The 19,786-nt window shown below is 39.6% G+C and overlaps 1 protein-coding gene across 1 annotated transcript; it reads right to left on the minus strand.

Annotated features, from left to right (window-relative positions):
- Window positions 1-2,251: 2,251 nt before the first annotated feature.
- On the minus strand, window positions 2,252-2,776 carry LOC143606365 (uncharacterized). Its single transcript, XM_077082154.1, has 2 exons — window positions 2,433-2,776; window positions 2,252-2,390 (listed from the first exon to the last, which is right to left on the minus strand). Exons 1-2 carry the CDS (start codon window positions 2,774-2,776, stop codon window positions 2,252-2,254), a joined length of 483 nt encoding a protein of 160 aa, XP_076938269.1.
- Between the last annotated feature and the right edge of the window lie 17,010 nt (window positions 2,777-19,786).

Raw genomic sequence — 19,786 nt, forward strand, 5'->3', positions numbered from 1 at the left:
TGAGGGTGATATGGAGTGGCTATGAGGTGGTTTACAACATACCATTTAAGGAATTACCAAAGTTAAAATTTTTAAAACGTGAACCCCCATCACTTATGAGTGATGATGATGCGAGGAACACCAAACCTTGAAAATATGTTTAATTGGACAAATTTTCTAACAACAGTATGGCTATTTGTTTAGGTGACGATTGCTTCTACCGGAAACGTAGTCAACAGCTACCAAGATATATAAATTCCTGAAGGAATTTAGGAATGGTCCCATGAAATCAAACCCCCCCCCCAACATCAAAGATGTCGACAATGAGGATTTGTTACATGGGCATCTCATCCCTCTTTGAGATGCCACCCATTTGTTGGCATCTAATGCAATTTTCCACAAACTCAACTGCGTCTTTAAGGAGGGAAGGCCAGTAAAATCCACAATATAATACTCGGTGCCCTGTCTTTTGGCCACTAAAATGACCTCCACATGCCGATAAATGGGTATGGTGCAACACACTCTTGACTTCTTCCACCAGTATATACCTCCTCATCACTTGATCTACACCCACCTTGAACAGGTCCGGGTATTCCCACACATAATATTTACTTGTGATAAGAAGTGCTGCTTCTTCTTCTTTGGCCAAAATTCCGGAACTGTATTTGCAACAAAAAAATTAATAATGTCAACATACCATGGTAAAGCTGAAATAGAAAATAATTGTTCATCCGGAAATGACTCATTATGTCTCTAGCATCTTCTTCCTCTTCTTTTCCAACCAATCTGGATAAGTGGTCCGCAACAACGTTCCCGCAACCCTTCTTGTCACGGATCTCCACATCGAACTAATCAAGCGCAGCTTTGCATCTTTGTTCTCCATCAAATATTTCGCTGCACTATGATCTAAAAACACAACAACTTTGCTTCCTCCAATATAAGATCGAAATTTATCCAATGCATATACTATTGCAAGCAACTCCTTTTCCGTGGTGGTATAATTAATTTGAGCATCGGAAAGGGTTTTGCTCGCGTAGTATATAGCAACGGGCTTCTTATCCACTCATTGACCCAAAACAGCCCCGACTGCATAGTCACTCGCGTCACACATAATTTCAAATGGAAGTGACCAATCGGGTGACATCAAGATCGGGGCTTTGACCAACTTATTTTTAAGCACGTTGAAAGAATTTAAACAATCTTCATGAAAAACAAATGGTACATCTTTTAGTAAAAAAATACACAACGTTTGTGTTATGACGGTAAAATTTTTTATGAACTGTCGGCAGAATCCCTAAGGGGTGGTAGATTAGATATGACTTGTACCTTTTCCCAGTTAACCTCAATCCCCCTACTCGAGATGACATGCCCCAAAATTGCCTCTTGAACTATAAAATGGCTCTTTTCCCAACTTAAGACCAAATTCGTTTCCACGCATCTTTTTAACACTTTAGTTAATTCTTTTAAACATACTTCAAAAAATGAGCCGAAAATAGAGAAAACATCCATAAAAATTTCTAGTGAATCCCGACCATATCTGAAAGATACTCATCATACACTTTTGAAAGGTGGCCGGGGTATTACACAAACCAAAAGGTATTTGCCTAAATGTGAAAGCATTATATGGACAAGTGAAAGTGGTCTTATGTTAGTCATCGGGGTGAATAGCAATCTAATTATACCCTGAATACTCATCTAAAAAGCAATAAAATTTCTGACCCGATAATTTTTCGATGATTTGATCGATGAAAGGTAGAGGGATATGGTCCATAAAAGTCAACACAAATTCGCCACCTTGTTATCAGTCGGATGGCAATCTCTTCACATGTTTCATTACGGGTTATCTGTATACCCGCCTTCTTTGGAGCTGTTTGTGTTGGACTATCCGAAATTGGGAAGATGATTCACGCATTCAACCACTTAAGGACCTCCTTCTTCACCACATCCCGCAATTTTGGATTTAATCTTCTTTGTGCATCATGTGCGGGTTTTACCTTAGGGGCCGTGATGATCTTGTGCATTACAATAGACGGACTAATTCCCCACAAGTCTGCGATTGTCCATCCAATTGCAGCTTTATACTCTTTCAACGCCCTCATCAATGCCTTCTCTTTAGGTTTTAGGCAATGATAGCCGGGAATGTTTCCCTTTCTCCCAATAATACATATTTCAAGTGTTTTGGGAGAACCTTCAACTCGAAAACCAGTGGACTCTCAAGTGACGGTTTCAACTTGGAGTCAATAGTGTCCGGTAGTCTCTCCACCTGTTGTGATCATGGTGGCTTTTCAATGATAGCGGCGCACACGTCAACTGCTTTCTTCGCCTCTTGTAACTGTATTGAATACTCCACTGTTTTCCTACAACACATAACACACTCCTCTGTGGCGTCCTCCTCATTTTCATGACGATGACTTCAGCCATAAAACATTCATCACTTAGAAATGTTTGAAAACACATTCGGCCGAAGATTTTTATTCCCATATGCCATGTCAACTACCCCGATTCTACATTTTATTAAAGCATTTGTAGTTGCCAAAAAGGGCCTACCGAGAATCACACTCGGTTGCCGTTTCGGGTCAGCTGTTACATAATCTAGAATCAACAATTCAACTGGGTAGTAAAAATCATCGATCATGACAATCACATCCGTAACGATTCCCCTAGGAATCTTAAGCGTCAAATTAACCAACACCACGGTGGTGTCGGCTTTTCTAAGTGGACCAAAATCGTGTTGATCATATTTGCTTCCCTTGAGAAAACTCGCCCCGGCTCCAAGATCTAACAACGCCCTTGTCATTTTAAAATCAACCACTTGAATGTGTATTATTAGGCTACTCCGATCCTATTCACAACCCAATCGAACTAAACTTTTCATTAAAAAACTAATTTCTCTCTCTTCTACCAATACAACCCAAACAAACTCAAATTTCACTCTCTTTCACAATCCAACCAAACCAATTTTTATTATTATTATTATTATAGAATACAATTTAAATTTTAATGAATATGTTAAAAAAATAATGCTTTAAACTAGAAATAAAAATAACTTAAAGTTATAAATTAAGTTAACATTAAAAAAATAAAAATTCGAAACAATGACCATGGGAAAAGGCGTATGATACGAAAATGGATTGCTCGTTTTATTTTAAGCGTGACTACTTGGTTTGTTAATAAGAAACCACATAAAAGAATGTACATCAAGAAAATATAATGTTTTAGTTTTGACGTTCAAATTTAATTATGATACTTAAATTTAGTTATGGTTTATTTAGAATGTTGAATTTAAGTATGTTTTAATTTTGATATTGTTTTGTTATGAAATTTAAATGTAATTATTTTTTAATTTTAATATGTGAGAGGTGTTTTGATGTGGCAAAAAAATATATAAACAATCAATAGAAAACTCGCAAGTGGCAAATAAAATAAAAAAGGATTGAAGAAATGGTATTTGATTTATGCCATCATCAGTTCATCACGACCGACTTCTGTTCGTTCCACCAACCAAGTTGCCAGCCCTAAATGAATTTTCATTTTCTTATAAATCTTCCAACCCAACCGACCTACTGAAATCATGCCAATGGGAGTGGCCTTAGCATTCTCGGATCTTGGAGTTTAGGTGGGAGGATTCCCATCAAAATCGAACTTCAATTAGCTGTTAAATCAACCTGTTTAGGTATTTTGTGAGTTCGTTTTTTAAGTGCATAAGTCCTTAGTATTTATCATAAGCGGGGACTTGTTTAATAGCATCTATCAAGGGTAAATTAATTTTTGCATGCTTAAACATCTCCCACATTTCCTCCTATTATGGGCCCCCAATTTTTAAGCGATGATGATGTTTTGGGATTCACCAATGCCCTAGGAAATGGAACAATTTTACTCGTTGAACCCGTCTCCTTGGTAGTTGGTATTTCCTTTTTGTTACTATTCATTTAAATTTTTATTAATTATTTCTTTTCGGGTTATTCTTTGGTTTAATTTCCATATCCTCATCACTATTCCCATTTTCACCCAAATCTTCCACCACACTATCAACGAAGGATAGTGGTGGATTTATCCCATTATCAAAAACCTTACCATTCCTAAGGGTACTTACCTAGTTAATGTGGGTGCTCTTTCCACTCTACGAACTACTACCCTGGTGATTCAGGTTCTTCACTGTGTCACTCGGGAGTCATGCCGAATTTTTCTTTAACTTTGCCACTTGTTCTACCAGCTCACTAACCTGCTTATCCCTTGCTGTATTTGCCTTATCTTCAATCTCCTATCCTTCTTGTATTCATTATGACCCTCCAGTTACAATGTTATCAAGGCATCAGGCTTGGCACTCAACTCAATTGCGCTTGAAAATCCACTCTGCTTATTACCCTGATTATACCCATCGCTTCTACCATACCATTTATTGTACCCACTAGATTCTCTCTGATTATACCCACTCTGACCATTACTTGAACTGTTCCCATACAGCCTCTGGTTCAATTGGTACCCTGTTTTATGAGAACTGCCCTGAAAGTTTGGGTTTTGCTGAGTGTTCGGGTTTCCATAGCTGAAGTTTGGGTGATTTAATGGGCCCGGGTGACAGGTATTCAAGTTCATATTACTGTTGTGCCTTTTCTCCCCTTGAAAAAATTGACCTCTTCCTCCTCATCTTCCTCGTCCTGCACAACCCCACAACTCGCGACATCATGTCCCAATTCACCACACTGTTCGCAGACCGGATATGTTTTTCCTAATTGACTTTTTTTCTTTCGTATCCACAACCATGAGCTGATCCGACTTCTTTTCTAATATTTCCATTCTATCCTCCAAACCACCATTGTCTACTACTTTGACAACTGTCCTCTTAACCATCCTGTTCGACTGAGCCTGTCTATTATAATTCGCCGCATGTTGCTCCAAGTGATGCCAATCCTCATTCTCATCATTTGTTAAAAACGAACCATTAGTAGTGTATTGAAGATAACGCGCATCATCATTTGACAAGCTGTCATGGAATGCTTTTATTAATTCCCATAAAGCTATTCCATGATGAGGGCAAGTTCTTAATAAGAGTTTGAACCTCGTCAAAGTCTCATAAAACATTTCACCCATACGCTATTGATAATTTCTGATGGAAGTTCGGGCTTCTGAGGCTCTCTGTGGCGTATAATATTCATCAAGGGGTTGTTGAGCTAAGTCTTGCCACATGTAGATACCGGTTAAAGGCAATGATAGAAACCATTGTTTTGCTGCATCCTTCAAACTGAACAGAAAAATGACCAATTTTACCTCATCCACGGTGAACCCCTGACTGGATATAGTACTGCAAATTGAATTAAACTCACTCAGATGAAGGTATGGTTCCTCTGTGGCTTTCTCAAAAAATGTAGGTATCCCGGTCAAACTGCTCTGCATTACTGAAAATGTCCTCCCATCTCTGACTGGAATAATGATCACACTCTCGGGACTCCATCATCAAACTCATACAATAGAACCTGTGGCTCCCGAATAACTGACGTCTTTATGCTCTACGACCTCTCAGTTATTGATATTGTTGTTGATTCTGATCAGGTTCTCGGTTACGTTGGGGGTATTGTTGTTGATCCCTCTGATAATACCGACCCCCATTAATATCCTCTAACTCTTCTTCATCTTCATAATCATCATACCAATCCTCAAATTCCCTCATATTATCGACCCTCTCGTTACCAGGATGAAACGCATTCTCCCTCCCCATAAACTAGAATGGACCTTGACGGTATAGTGATTCAGACCTCACCCTCACTGATCGATCATCATCAAAATTCAACTGTCTCTGATTTCGGTTACCACCTCTTCGGTTTACTTGAATTCTGTTACAGTTAGCATTCACATTCTGGTTTCGGTTGGGTGGTGGGTTGTTTTAGAGAACTAGTTGCTCTTGATTCTGCGGTTGATCTTGATTTTCAGGTTGATAGTCACGTGGGTCTTGAGTATCCTAATTAGTCATCTCTTCTTCTTTTGGTTTCGAGTTTGTGGCCACTGGTTTCCGATTCAATCTCGTCTTTTGAGCCGTTCGATTTCTTTTTGTTGTTTTCTCAATTTCTGGATCAAATTGAAGGGGCCCATTCTCTCGGGAATATCTCGTATACATGAACCTGTAAGATTTCCTGCATACACGAAAGTGCCAGAACCCCGCGTAAAATCAAAAAAGAAATACTAAAAACAACAATTAAACAAAGCTAAACTAGACTAAACAACCACTTTGCATGTTGATTCCCCGGACACAACGCCATTTTGATGTAGATGTCATGCTCTAATCAAAAAACAAGTTTTTTAATTCACTTAAATACCTATAACTAGTAAGAGTAAGTAAGGTCGTCTCCGCAGGGAATTAATGGCAAGTGCAAGTAAAACAAATGATTTATTAAACATTAAACCATGCGGACAGTCGATGTCAAGCAGTTTAGAAAGATATCTTGGAAACACGCAAATAATTTTAACTTTTGTAAACAATTATGAGAAAGGTGATTCACTACAGGTTCAGGTAATGAGATAACAAACTAATCACGGATTCAATTAACTAATTGCGCAGTAATAATACACCTAACAGTTTGTCTGTGATGACAAGCGAAAATCTATCCGAATTGTTGACACAACTGAACTCGCTCTACCTAATTAGCAGTTTTATATTACGAAAACCAATTAGTATGCAATGACTAATGGTTTCGGATCAATGACACAAGAATCTAATTCTAAATGTTGATGAACACAATCAAGTAAATTATGCACAAGTTGATAACCAAAAACATAAATTGTTTAAACAATCAATTGCTAAGGTAAAACAAGATCAAATAACACACTCAACCAAGTTCTTAATCCTTAAAATACAAAGAATTTGATCATGGTCAGTTTACACAAAACCCTAGCCTAAAGTGAACACAAAGGTTTTTAGCCTGATATCGCTATTACGAATAACTCGTTCATCTGATGAAAGGGTGGAAGCATAAGATAACTAGACGAACCGAGGGCTCTCGGATGACGAAAATCATCATAAGGCTTGTTGTTAGATGCCGGAATGATGGGTATCTCAAATAGGGGTTGAAAAATACTTTTAAATGATTTAGTTTAATTTTTCCGTTTTTAGCTGGTTGGCGTAGCGTGAACGACTGGTAAACTGGTCCTTCGCGTAGTGCGAAGGACAAAATAGTCCGGCTCATATCTGAGTTGCTTCGTGTTGCATGAAGCAACATGTCGTCATCCCTACGCGTGGCGCAAAAGGAGTCTTCAGCAGGAAATTTTTGGCTCTTTCATATTTCTACATTGGGAAGTGTGCCGACCAATTCCATATTTCTAAATTATCATTCCGAGCTTGTAAATCATCCCGATAAGCATCCTTATTGTCCAACGACCTGAAACACATTAACATGCTTGAAGTGCCAATGTTCACTCTATAATTAAACTATAACCAAACAATTAATATAATTATTTACATAAAATACACCCGACCATCATTGCCCCTATTTATGTTGTTGACTCTAAATTAGCTAACAAGAAATCTAATAACCCTAACTTGATCATTAAGCAACCAGTTAATAAACCATTTCTTGGGATGGGCCCTAGACTCGCGCCAAACAACAAATGAACCAACAATCACCACCCCCCCCCCCAATTGTTGTATTCGACTAACTCGACTCTCCCACTAATTTCCTACTCGAAATAGACGCCCTAATTTCCTACTCAAAATAGACGGGCCTTCAACTTCAAACTTTTCATCATTATCTTGCTTCTCCCAAGGCTTTTCATGATCTCTTACGGTTTCCTTTGGGCTCCACTTGGCTTGAAGAAACATTTGCTTCGTTTGATCATTGCGCATCTTCCCTTGGGCTTGGATCTATTTCTTGATCGCGCTTTTAGTTTCTTGAACACTCTTCTTTGAACTTTGAATTTTGGAACTTGGATCTTTGATTGAAAGTTGACTCGTACTCTTCTTGTTTTCTTTCAGTCCAATTCTTTCAAGATCCTGACTTGCAAAATTCTTCACTTCAATGCTAGCTCATTTAACGAGACTTGTTATCTTGAGGCAATCTTAAATAATCGGTTATTTGTCCTTGTCACCTTCATCAAAAGCTTACATGTATCATTTTTAATGGATAGCAATCATGTTTCATGTGAATCTCGCATCCACCTTCTGTTTCTTGACCCAGAAGTATGATATTGCATTGTAGCCTCAAGATGTAGTAGACATCGGTCAAAATGCGCTACTCCCATGTCTTTCCTTCAATTAAGGCCGACCCTTTTCCCCGAATATCAATACAAGATTCGTCTCCAAAATTCACCTTTCTCATGAAACGTTCATTCAACTCATAAAAATATGCTTTATTACCCGTCACGTGATTCGATGATCCGTCGTTGAGATACCAAACATCTTTCTCCATCGGTTCGGTTTCGAAACGCTTTAGAATCACTCCGTCTTTATTCAAAAAAGCCATTTTTAATCACCTTTTATCATAAATAAAGTTGGATCAGCATAACCAATTTTGTTTAAATTTGCTTCTTTTTTTTCTTCATACGTTCTGGGCACACAGATGAGTAGTGACCGAATTCATCACAACGGTAACACTGAACTTGTGATATATCCTTTTTACCCATTTGACGATATATAAAGCTGAATCAAAATCATCAAATTTGTTCAAATTTGCTTATTCCTTTTTCTTCATACGTTTCAGGCACACAGACGAGAAGTGACCGAATTCATCACAACAGAAAAATGAACCTGTGATATATTCTTCTATCCCTTTGACGATCATTCGTTCTTCTTTGACCTATACGCCTTGACCCACGATGTTGACCATCTCGGTTGTCAAAACCATCTTGATCGTCATCCTCTCGGTCTTGACCTTCGGTTTCCCGGTCTCTTCCACGTCCCTGTGAACTCAGCCAACTTCTTCCTCGGCTACCGGGCTGGTCATATGATTTAACTTTGTAACTACTTTCCTATTGACTGCAAAGTAACTGACCTTGTGAATTTGAAGCGCGTTCTCTCCCTCGTAGACTTTCTTTAAACGCCTTAAGGCTTCCAACAACATCTTCAAACATCATGTTATCAAGATCAACGCTTTGCTCGATTGAGGCTACGAGTTGGAAGTATTTGTCTGGAACCACATCTAGTAACTTTTCACAAAGACATCTTGCTCAAATACATAACCAATACTCGTTGCCTTTGAAGCCATACCTGTCAGTTTTCCCGCAAACTGGTCAATAGTCTCATCTTCCTTCATTTTGAGTTTCTCAAATTCACTTTTCAAAGTAGCAGTCGAGCCTGTTGGACTTGCTTAGCCTCAACATACCGTGCTATCAAAGCCGTTCATATTTCTTGGGCATTCTTGTATTGAAAAATTTGAAGAAGAATATCGTTTTCCTCCATTTGATAGAAAAACGATCTTGCCGTTTAATTTCTTCTTCGCATCAATAACTTCACACGCATATGGTTGAACGACCTCTCATAGCCCTTGATAATCAAAAATCGCTTCCACCGCAATCGCTCATGTGATGTAATTTGTTCCGTTCATCTTGGAACCTGCTATAATATCCCCCGTCGCTTTGGGTTGGATTATCGGTATTTCTTCGTCACCTGCCATTGACGTCCTTTTTCTTTCGTCAATAAACACTTAATGGTGTCGAACGCAATCAGTCCGTTAAAACAAGTAGAAACCAATCAGTCCCGAACAACTTTTCAGAACATTTTTTAGTAAAAACTTATCACGTATACCCATCGAGAAACCGAATTGTGTTCAAAGATTGTTTAATATTTTTCCTCCTCGTTGTCTGCACTTAAAATTTCAAATGAAACTTTTCATGGACTTTTTCTTCCAAACAAATGACGTGTTCACATTTTACTTGAATAAATCCAATTCAACTAAAACAAAAATTGTTCCTGTTCTATTTCAGCCACTGTTGCACAAAATCAGTCACCAAAATTCTTTGCTTGCTAATTGATTCCTCGTGCTTGCTTGGTCTAAGTTAATTGACTGCTGTTATGAACCCTTACTTCTTGCTTCTTGAACAAGCCTTCAATAGAAGTTTTCTTAATTGAACGAAGTCTCTCGATCGTTCTTGAACAACCTTGTCTGGTTCTTGTAGCTTCTCACATGAGAACTTCTGTGCGTTTATTACTTGCAATTTGATCAACGACCCGTTGCTCCTCAGCCAACGATCTCGTGCTTGTTTGATTTCGATGATTGAACTTGGCTCTGATACCAATTCAAGTCTTGAAAGATAACTAAACACGGAATAAACGACTAAGTCTTGTTTATATTAATTAGAAAATATAACTCAAAAAACTGATTACAATTCTTAGTCCCTAATTTTGTTTAACTTTTAATTAACCCTAACTTGGTTGTATCATCTTAGCAATCCATAACTTGTCTCTTTTATATTGTTAACTCTAACTTAGTGGTACTTCAAATCACTCGTAGTAAAAAAAAATAAGGCTTTATCAAGAATACTGTGGATCAATGCACCTATTTATATGGAATCGGTTTTTATATACTTGTCCTTTTTTTTTTGGCAAGGCTTCATCAAGATAACATTTTGTTTGACAATTAATAGTTAAGATTTGTTGCATGAGACAAAGTATAATAACCGTAATATAAAAAAGAAAAAAGTTTAAATCAATTTCCAGATCACCACAATTCACTTTTGTTTTCCAAATTTCTCAAACCAATCTCGTTATCCATGGCTTCAAACTTCACCGGATAAATTGGAAGCTCCGAAGCAATCGTCCTCAATTACGATCACTATTTTTAAACCCCTGAATCCCCAAACAAACTTCATCAAACCTTACCATCTGCTCTCACACATCGCCCGCCTCTCTCCGCGTGAACCGACTCCGCTACTGCTACAAGTTGGCAGCCGGCGACGCCACTGCCGACAACCATCACAACCGACTGTATGCCATCGTTTCCCCTCCGTTAAATCTAGTTTGTTTTAGTTCGCGACACTCGGGGTAAGTAAACAAACCCACTTTGGATTTATACTACCTAATGTATCTAATATTGAAGGTGACTGTCACAACTTCCGGTTCAGATCCAGACGGCTTACGTCACCACCGTCACGTATCGGGTACCACCAACAACCGCCGCAGGTAAGACGAAACCGGTGTCTTCGTTAGTTCGCATCTAGTTCCGGTGGCACACGTCGTGCACCGCAACTCGTTTCAGTTTCCCGCAAGCACCGACCGTTCGAGTTCTTCGATTTGTTCTGTTCGGAGAACCGTCTCGTTTCCGCGTGTTGCCAACTTTTTTCGACAATAGAGGTAATCGCCAACTCCCTCTCTTCTGTTCGCATGTCTAGTTAAGTTGTTCGATTGAGGCGGCTATGGTCGTTGATTTTTTTTCGGTGACGGAAACGTTGTTTAGTAGAAATAAGTATCTAAAATGTATGCATATATAACATAACTCATGCAATCATGCATGAGATGAGATAACGTAAAGAATCAACAGTTGCTGCGGGTTTATGACTTCTTCTTTATTTATTATTATTATTATTATTATTATTATTTGATTATTCGTTGTCTCCGTAATATAGCAGAGTATTTGTTTTTGGCTAAATCATACACATGTTAGTTTTCTTTGACTAAGTTCAAATAAATATATTACTTGCAGTGGTTGTGGGTATCTGTATATGGTTGATTAGACTTAAATGAAATATTATAATAATTAACATGTATTGTTATCTATATATAAGATTTGGAAATTAAACACTAATTGAACGAAACAGTTGGTGGGATATAATAATAATAATTATTATTATTATTGAGTAAAGTTACTTAAATTACTTTACTCTTTTATAACTAAATAGAGGTTTCAACCAATAAATTATATAACTAGTTATATTTTAGAAGCTTAAAAGTGTTTGAGTATTTATTAAGACGAGTATATGACAATACGTTATGTCCGTCACGGGAAATCAACGAATCCGTCAAAGTAATTATGTTAATACATCTAATTTGAATTGTAATCAAACCATAGGTTATTGTATAACGTGCGTACACTTAGATTTAATCGATGGTGATTTGCTTGCTCAGTGACTATTAAGGTACGGTTTCTGTTTACTTTTACTCATAGTATATTAACTCTGACATGTTACTTCGTAGTATGGTTTCTGTTTTCGTTTACTGTTAGTATTAATTATATTCCGTTAATTTGTATTAAAGATTTTTGTTCACTCATAGTATTGGTTCTATTTTATATTCTTTGTCCGTCACTTTGTAGTGTGGATTTTTGTTATCTTTCAGTTTCAGATTGAGTTCAGTTTCTTGGTATGATATGTTCTTAACATGCAATAGGCTATATATATTTTATATTCATTGTTGCATGTTCCTGTTTGAATTTAGTTATATGACTTTAGCTTCAGTACTCTGTTACCCGAGCATTTCTGACTTGTCATTGGGGCGTCAATGACATGGCACTTATCGTGACAGTGCGTAATTAAAGTTCACGGCATCCCTAGTTTGTGCTTATGTAGCACTTTGGCCCCTAGAGGCGTATAGATCGATCTTAGATCCGACTCCTGATTCCTGACTTCTGTTTGAGATGGAAAAATGTGTGCACGCCACCCACACCGTCTCCTTGGTGCATGGACTAGCTAGCTGTGTACCCCTTTGTTTAGGCTTTGGGTGCTTCTATATTACACGACCTACTTTTATAACTTCACTGTTGTGTAGTTTAGTATTTATTAAACATTTTGTTATATTTTCGGTCCGTTTGATATATGATTGTGGATAAGTTTTGAGTGTCCTTTGATTATGATCCGATCATGTATCTGGTTATAGTTCAGTTTTAAGCGCGAGTTTATATTCGCAACCATTTTAGTTTCAATTTCAGGTCTGTATGCATTTTGCTTTACGTATGTCCGTCTTTGCTTGTACTATTGTTCTTTTCGTTACTGGGCAATTTTTTTGGCTCAGTCGTATTTTGTGTTTGTGTTTGTCTTATTTATTTACAGGTAATCCAGGAAATCAGCGAAATCAATGATGAGAGTAAAATGAAGCTCAAGAACAAAGACTTTTATTTATTTTCGTATTTAATAAATTGGACTTAGGAATTTCTTTCGTTTTGGTTTTAACTCGTTGGTTACACTTGGATTATTTTTTTTATTCCTCTTAAATGGATTTTTTTTGGTTATGATATCTGTAATAGTGACACGTCAGCCTGTTCCGGGTTGGGGTGTTACACAAAGCGAGTACTCTCGTGTAATTTTGATATGAGGGACCCGCCAATAAGCTTCTTATTTATTAGGCATCAATATCTACTTAGATCTTGCAAATGGGACATTAGGTTTATCCTAGATGGCAATATTGATTGTATTCTTACACGTTATAACATGCACATTGCTCTCCATCAATAGCTCCATTTGTTAAGGGAGATGCTTTCAGTTCTTTCTAATGTCCAAAATATAGGTAGAAAAAGAGAAAATGAAAATGATACTTTATGCCTCAGTAGTAGAGTGGCTGATGTATCCTCAAGTTTGTACTCATCCAAATATAGTATTGTTGAGACCAGGATTCTTGTTCCTTGTGGATCGGCTATTCTTAGCTGCTATTTCCAGTACTGAGGATCCTTAATGGTTAAAGGATCCTCAACAGTCGACTTCAGTTATATTCTAATCTATTTTTTACAGATAAAACACGTGTTTACTAGAAGGCCTACTTTTATGGATGAGATATTTTACCAGGTCTTCCCTGCTCGTCCACCCTCCTGAACGGTCAAGATGAATTAGTAAACAAACGTGACCGGATTAATAGGAGTTAGTTAGTAGACGTGGCTGATCACAACACAGAGCACATAACATACTTAGAATCATACTAGCAAACACTCTGTACTCACGATCAGCTCTAATTCCATCTCTTGTAATTTTTTTGAGTTTAATATAATTGGTAGTGATAGTTTTCACTACCCGAGGTTTTTATGCCCGACGGATACTAGTTACCAAGGGCTTTTCCTCATATAAATCTTATTGTTCATCTTTTAATATAACCTTTTTGATCATATTTGTCACACAAGCATCAATCCTCACTTACTAATTTGGTTAATTGATCCTTAGAACAGTTTTTGACTAAAGCAATTTGTCGCCCACCATGGGGCCTTTGGTGCTTTAATCCTAGAAATTCCTACCTTCATTCAATACCTATACTCAAAGTTATCGCCTAATGGCTTCACAGGGAAAAGTTGTTTCTACAACCGCAAAAGTTGTTTCTACAACCGCTGCATCAAGTGTTTCGGCTCAAGTGTCTTTGCAACCACTACCGATCTCTACGAAGCCACAAAAGCCTATAATTGTTGCTCAGAAGAAGGAGACTGCCGTTTTCCCCGGTCAAAATCCACTACTATCTCCCAAACGGTAACCGCTAATAATGATGTTTCTGTTTTGTGTGCATAGATGAAGAACTATATAGAGCAGTAGAACAAAACCAATTGGAGGATCCTCCATGAGATTAAGGAAATTAGGAGAACTAGGAAGACTACTGAAGATGCAAGTCCCATCATGCCAAAAATGCTTAACTTCGGCACTCCAAATTTCCCGAGTCAAAGGTGTCCGAAATCTTCTTATCCTCAGCCGGGATCCTCGGACCTCTTCCAGATAGAATACTCTAACTACTACTCTCAAGGATCATCTATCCTTCAACAAGGATCCTCAAGTCAACACTTAAGATCCTCCAGCCACCATTTGCAAGGATCCTTCGCCTTCCAATCTGGACCCTCTGGTTTTCGTCAAGGATCCTCTACTCATCAGCTTCAAGGATCCTTTGCCTTTCAACCAGGATCCTTGGGCTTTCAGACATAATCCATCGTCCATCAGCATCCAGAATCCCACTATCCTTATGGGAAGGAATCTTTGTAGGAACCACAATCAAGGCCACTCGAGATCCACAAAGGGGACTTCATACCCATGCAAACCACTGCTCCCGCTGGACCAACTCTTGACGCTGAAACATTGTACCCTAGACACAGCTCAAGGATATGATATCCAGGATACTACGAGTCATCAAACCTATCCCTGAATTACCAGCAGGAAGCCATATCATATCGAGATTCACCCCGCTAATTTGTGATGCTAAGATACCAAAGCGCTTCACCGCCCCTAGCATGAAATTATATGATGGATCCACGGATCTGAGGAACATGTAGCCTTATACCGTGAGAGGATGAAAATCAACCCGATCCCAAAAAGGCTGAAAGAGGCTTGCTTATGCAAAGTCTTCGGCTCAACACTCACCAGATCCGCCCACAAATGGCTGCTTAGTCTTTCTCCTTATTCAATTACTTCTTTCTCTCATTTAATCAATATATTTAATAGTCAATTTTCATGCAGTTGATACTTTGAAAAATTAACTAGTGATTTATATAGAGTTCCAACCTTGTGGGGAACGCCTTAGATAGTTCCTTACTAGAGGCCTTGGAAATTCCAAATCTAGATGTCCAAACCGCTGTTGAGGCATTCAAAATGGGATTGCAAAAGGACTCTCCATTTTACCAAGATCTTGTTATGTCCCCTTGCAGGAACTTAGATGAAGTCCGAAACAGAGCTTTAAGATTCATCAGGTTGGAGGAGGATCGAAAAATGCAAGATGAATTGAATACTCCGGCAAATAGTGAAACTCAAGACAAGAAACAAGGATCCTATTTCAGGAACAACAACTCCAAACCATACTCCAAACCAAATGGCCAGAAAATCAACACTGTGGAGGAAGAACAGGATGACAAAGACTACCTAAGGATATCTGATTACTGCTTCTCTGTAGATATGGTAGGAGTAATGCTTGCTCTTAGTAACTTGGGTGACAAAGTGAGATGGCCAAGGAAGAATGAGAAGGTGCCCCTTCCCAAAGACAAATCAAAATGGTGCGATTTCCACGAGGATTTCGGCCATGTGACGGAAGACTGTATCGCCTTGAAAAGGGAGATCAGCTACCTCCTTGGCAAAGGTTACCTTAAGGAACTGTTCAGAAGAAAGAAGTCAAGGACCCAGGATCCTGAGCCAGTCCCAGAAAAGGCTGCTCCACCCCCTCCAGATGTGTCACACCCGGCCCTGAGCGGCGGAAACAGCCGGGCGCGCGCGAGTGGGGATTGATAATTAAGCACGGGCCATTGCAAACATTCAAAGATTTTCTTTGCGCATGAAATGTTTAATACAATACATTACATTGTTTAAAAATTACATAAAAACATCCAAGTATAAAAACTGTTGAAGATTTCCAAGCAATATCCCCTTGCGCGGCGGGAACAACCACGCGCATCGAAGGGATAGAACTAAAATCTTCCAAAAAGCTAGTTTTAGATGTTCAGCGTGAGGTGCTCTAAGTGTGACTCCATGCGCTACCTAATTATCTCCTGAAAGACACGTAAAAACATTTGAATCAGTATAAACTGAGTGAGTTCACAAGTTTTAGTAACTTGATAAATCGTATTGCATCATAATCATTCTGAAACATAATTCTGATAGCATCATTAAAACACATGCTTGGTAAAACATAGTTTTATCAACATATTCTGATAAAATCATTCCGCGGGTTACGCGCGAACATTTCTGGGAACTGTGCTCGTCTATGCAAAGTGGCGCTGCCACTACGAGCTAAAATAAGTAATACCGTCCCGCGGGTTACGCGCGAACGTTTCAGGAAAATGTGCCCGTCCATGCAAAGTGGCGCTGCCACTACGAGCTAATCAATAATTCCGTCCCGCGGGTTACGCGCGGACGTTGTGCCGGAAAACAAGGCGCTCGTCCATGCAAAGAGGCGCGACCCCTACGAGCGGGCTCAAACCCATAGTACTGCCCCATGACCATACTAGGCACTCGTCCATGCAAAGAGGTGCGACCCCTACGAGTGGGTGGATCAAACCAGCAGTCCCTACCCTTAGAGTTCCAATGGTAAAGTGATCACTTACTCGAGTTCTAGCGCACATACATCGAAAACCTTAGATAACCGTTCGCATTGCTCATCATGAAATATAATTTAAACACATAATCGCTTGCATAGCGTGTAAGTATACCATGATAAAACGTTATTTAAGTACGTGTCCCTCGCCCCGAAAACAGTTTAAAAAAACAGTGAAGACAGCGAGAATAGGGGCTGTGAGACTCACCTGTGGTTCTTGTTAAGGGATTAATCGAGATTCGGGTTTTCTTGGTGTTGGCCTCGGAATCGAAGGTCTAAAATACGATTAAATAACAAGAAGTATATATATTAAGATCAAGAAATGGGAGAACATAAGGGTTGGAAAGTAGATCTCAAGGTTATATTCTCGGCTTACCTAGTATCAGGATCGGAATTGGAAACAACGGATGCTTGGGAGAGGATTAGTGCAAGTTTGCAGTTCTTTGAAGTGTGTTTTGGGTGATAATTTAGGTTACATATTTATAGGCAAACTCAAGGGAACACAATCCCTTGCTTTAGGGGATTGTAATCTTTTCATATCTAGGGGTAATGATGATAAAGTATGGAAATTATTATTATTTATTTAAGAGTGGAGTAGTGGATAAAAGATTTTGATTTGATTTGGTCAGGACATGCAGGTCTGGGGTTGGTGAGAATAGGGTGGCTGACAGTTGACTTTTCGTGTTACAGTGTGCTTTTTCAGGTACAGTAAAAAGTGGAAAATCTCTGAAACACGCTACTGTTTCCTTTTGGGCGGGAGTAATCTCCTTACGTCTGGAGAATAGACTAAGTGTTCTGCGCGTATTACTTTGTGCGCATAGCTTTCTGCGTGAAGGACATTTCTTTGCTGCGGGTAGGTGCGTGACCTTCTCGCAGTCAGGGACATTGAGTTTCATTTGTAGATTCTCCAGGTGGTCTTGGTATTTCAACATAGTGATCAGTTATGTTGAAGTCAATTCCATCTTGGAGCTTCAGACAAACTAGCTCTCAATGTTCCCGCCATGCGGGGAGGTTAGTTCCCTTCCGCACGCGCATAAACGATTTAGGGTGCACCCGCCTTAGCATCATGCGTGACGGTCAACCCATTAGACATAACGTTAAGGTACATGAAAACATAAAGCCAAAACATTCGCGCATGGCGCATATAACATATGCCCACGCTGGTTCTTAACATGGTGCGCTTGCGCAGGGCGCACATAACAAATGCACGCGCTGACTAACATGGCGCGCTCGCGCAGGGCGCACATAACAAATGCACGCGCTGACTAACATGGCGCGCTCGCGCAGGGCGCACATAACAAATGCACGCGCTGACTAACATGGCGCGCTCGCGCAGGGCGCACATAACAAAATTACCTAATATTTAGGTTGATTACTTGGTTTAAGGGATTGGGAATTTACCGGGTGTCACATTCTCCCCCTGTTAAGCGAATTTCGTCCCGAAATTTAGGAGACGTTGCTGGCAGAAGCCATGCTCTGAAAGAGGTGTGGGTATTTCATGCGCATCTGATCTTCTCTTTCCCAAGTGAATTCAGGCCCACGCCTCGAGTTCCATTGAACCTTTACTAACTTGATTCTGCTTCTGCGCAACTTTTGTTCTTTCCAATCGGTTATTGCTATAGGTTCTTCTACGAAGTGCAGCTGTTTGTCGATGTGAATCTCTTCCAACGGTAAAATCAACGTTTCATCAGATAAACACTTTTTGAGGTTGGACACATGAAACGTATCATGAACTCCACTGAGTTCGGCGGGTAAACGGAGTTTATAAGCAACCGGACCGATCCTTTCCAGGATCTCAAATGGTCCAATGTAGCGCGGATTCAATTTTCCTCGTTTGCCGAAACGGGGGACTCCTTTCCATGGAGAGACTTTCAAAAGTACTTTATCCCCTACTTGAAATTCCAATGGTTTCCTTCGCACATCTGCGTAGCTCTTCTGTCTATCGCGCGCTGTCTTAAGGCGATCCCTTATCTGAAAAATCTTGTCTGTTGTTTCTTGGATCAATTCTGGACCAGTCATTTGCTTTTCACCCACCTCAGCCCAGCACAGGGGGGATCTACACTTGCGCCCGTACAAAGCTTCGAACGGCGCAGCCTTGATACTTGTGTGATAGCTGTTGTTGTAAGAAAATTCTACCAATGGGAGATGAGTATCCCAGCTACCACCGAAATCGATTGCGCACGCGCGCAGCATATCTTCCAATGTCTGGATTGTTCGCTCGCTTTGCCCATCCGTTTGAGGATGATAAGCTGTACTCATATCAAGGCGAGTACCTAGAGCTCCTTGTAACGATCTCCAAAATCTTGAGGTGAACCGACTATCTCTATCAGAAATGATGGACACTGGGACTCCATGTTTTGAAACTACTTCTCGAATATACAATCGGGCTAACTTTTCCATCTTATCGGTTTCCTTGATCGGCAGGAAGTGTGCTGACTTAGTTAGCCGATCCACAATAACCCAGATCGTGTCGTAACCCCCAGGTGTCCTTGGCAGTTTGGTGATGAAGTCCATAGAGATTTGTTCCCACTTCCACATGGGAATTTCTGGCTGTTGAAGCAACCCTGATGGTTTCTGGTATTCAGCCTTTACCTTCGAACACGTCAGGCACTTACTGACATACGTCGCGATGGCGCCTTTAAGATTGGGCCACCAATACAGCGCTTTAACATCTTGGTACATCTTGTCTGCGCCAGGATGTACGGAATACCGCGTCTTGTGAGCTTCGTTTAATACTTGCTCGCGCAATCCTCCCTTGAGAGGGACCCATATGCGGTTAGCGAAATATAGATTGCCGTTCTCTTTAAGTTCCAAACTCTTAATCATACTCCCAAGGCATTCGTTTTTAACAAACTCTGGTTTCAAGGCTTCTTGCTGAGCGTCTCGGATGCTGGTAAAGAGATCTGCGCGAAT

The sequence above is a fragment of the Bidens hawaiensis genome, unplaced genomic scaffold, assembly GCF_021521415.1.
Source record: "Bidens hawaiensis isolate Kalapana, Puna unplaced genomic scaffold, B.hawaiensis_p1.1 tig00074513_1, whole genome shotgun sequence".
Taxonomy (NCBI): domain Eukaryota; kingdom Viridiplantae; phylum Streptophyta; class Magnoliopsida; order Asterales; family Asteraceae; genus Bidens; species Bidens hawaiensis.

Bases quoted from the DNA above. Each gene is read 5' to 3' on its own strand.
- LOC143606365 (XM_077082154.1), bottom strand. From the start codon at position 2,776: ATGACAAGGGCGTTGTTAGATCTTGGAGCCGGGGCGAGTTTTCTCAAG. The intron at 2,391-2,432 runs GTTTTCAAACAT...TTATGGCTGAAG, and splicing joins AAAAATCTTCGGCCGAATGT to TCATCGTCATGAAAATGAGG.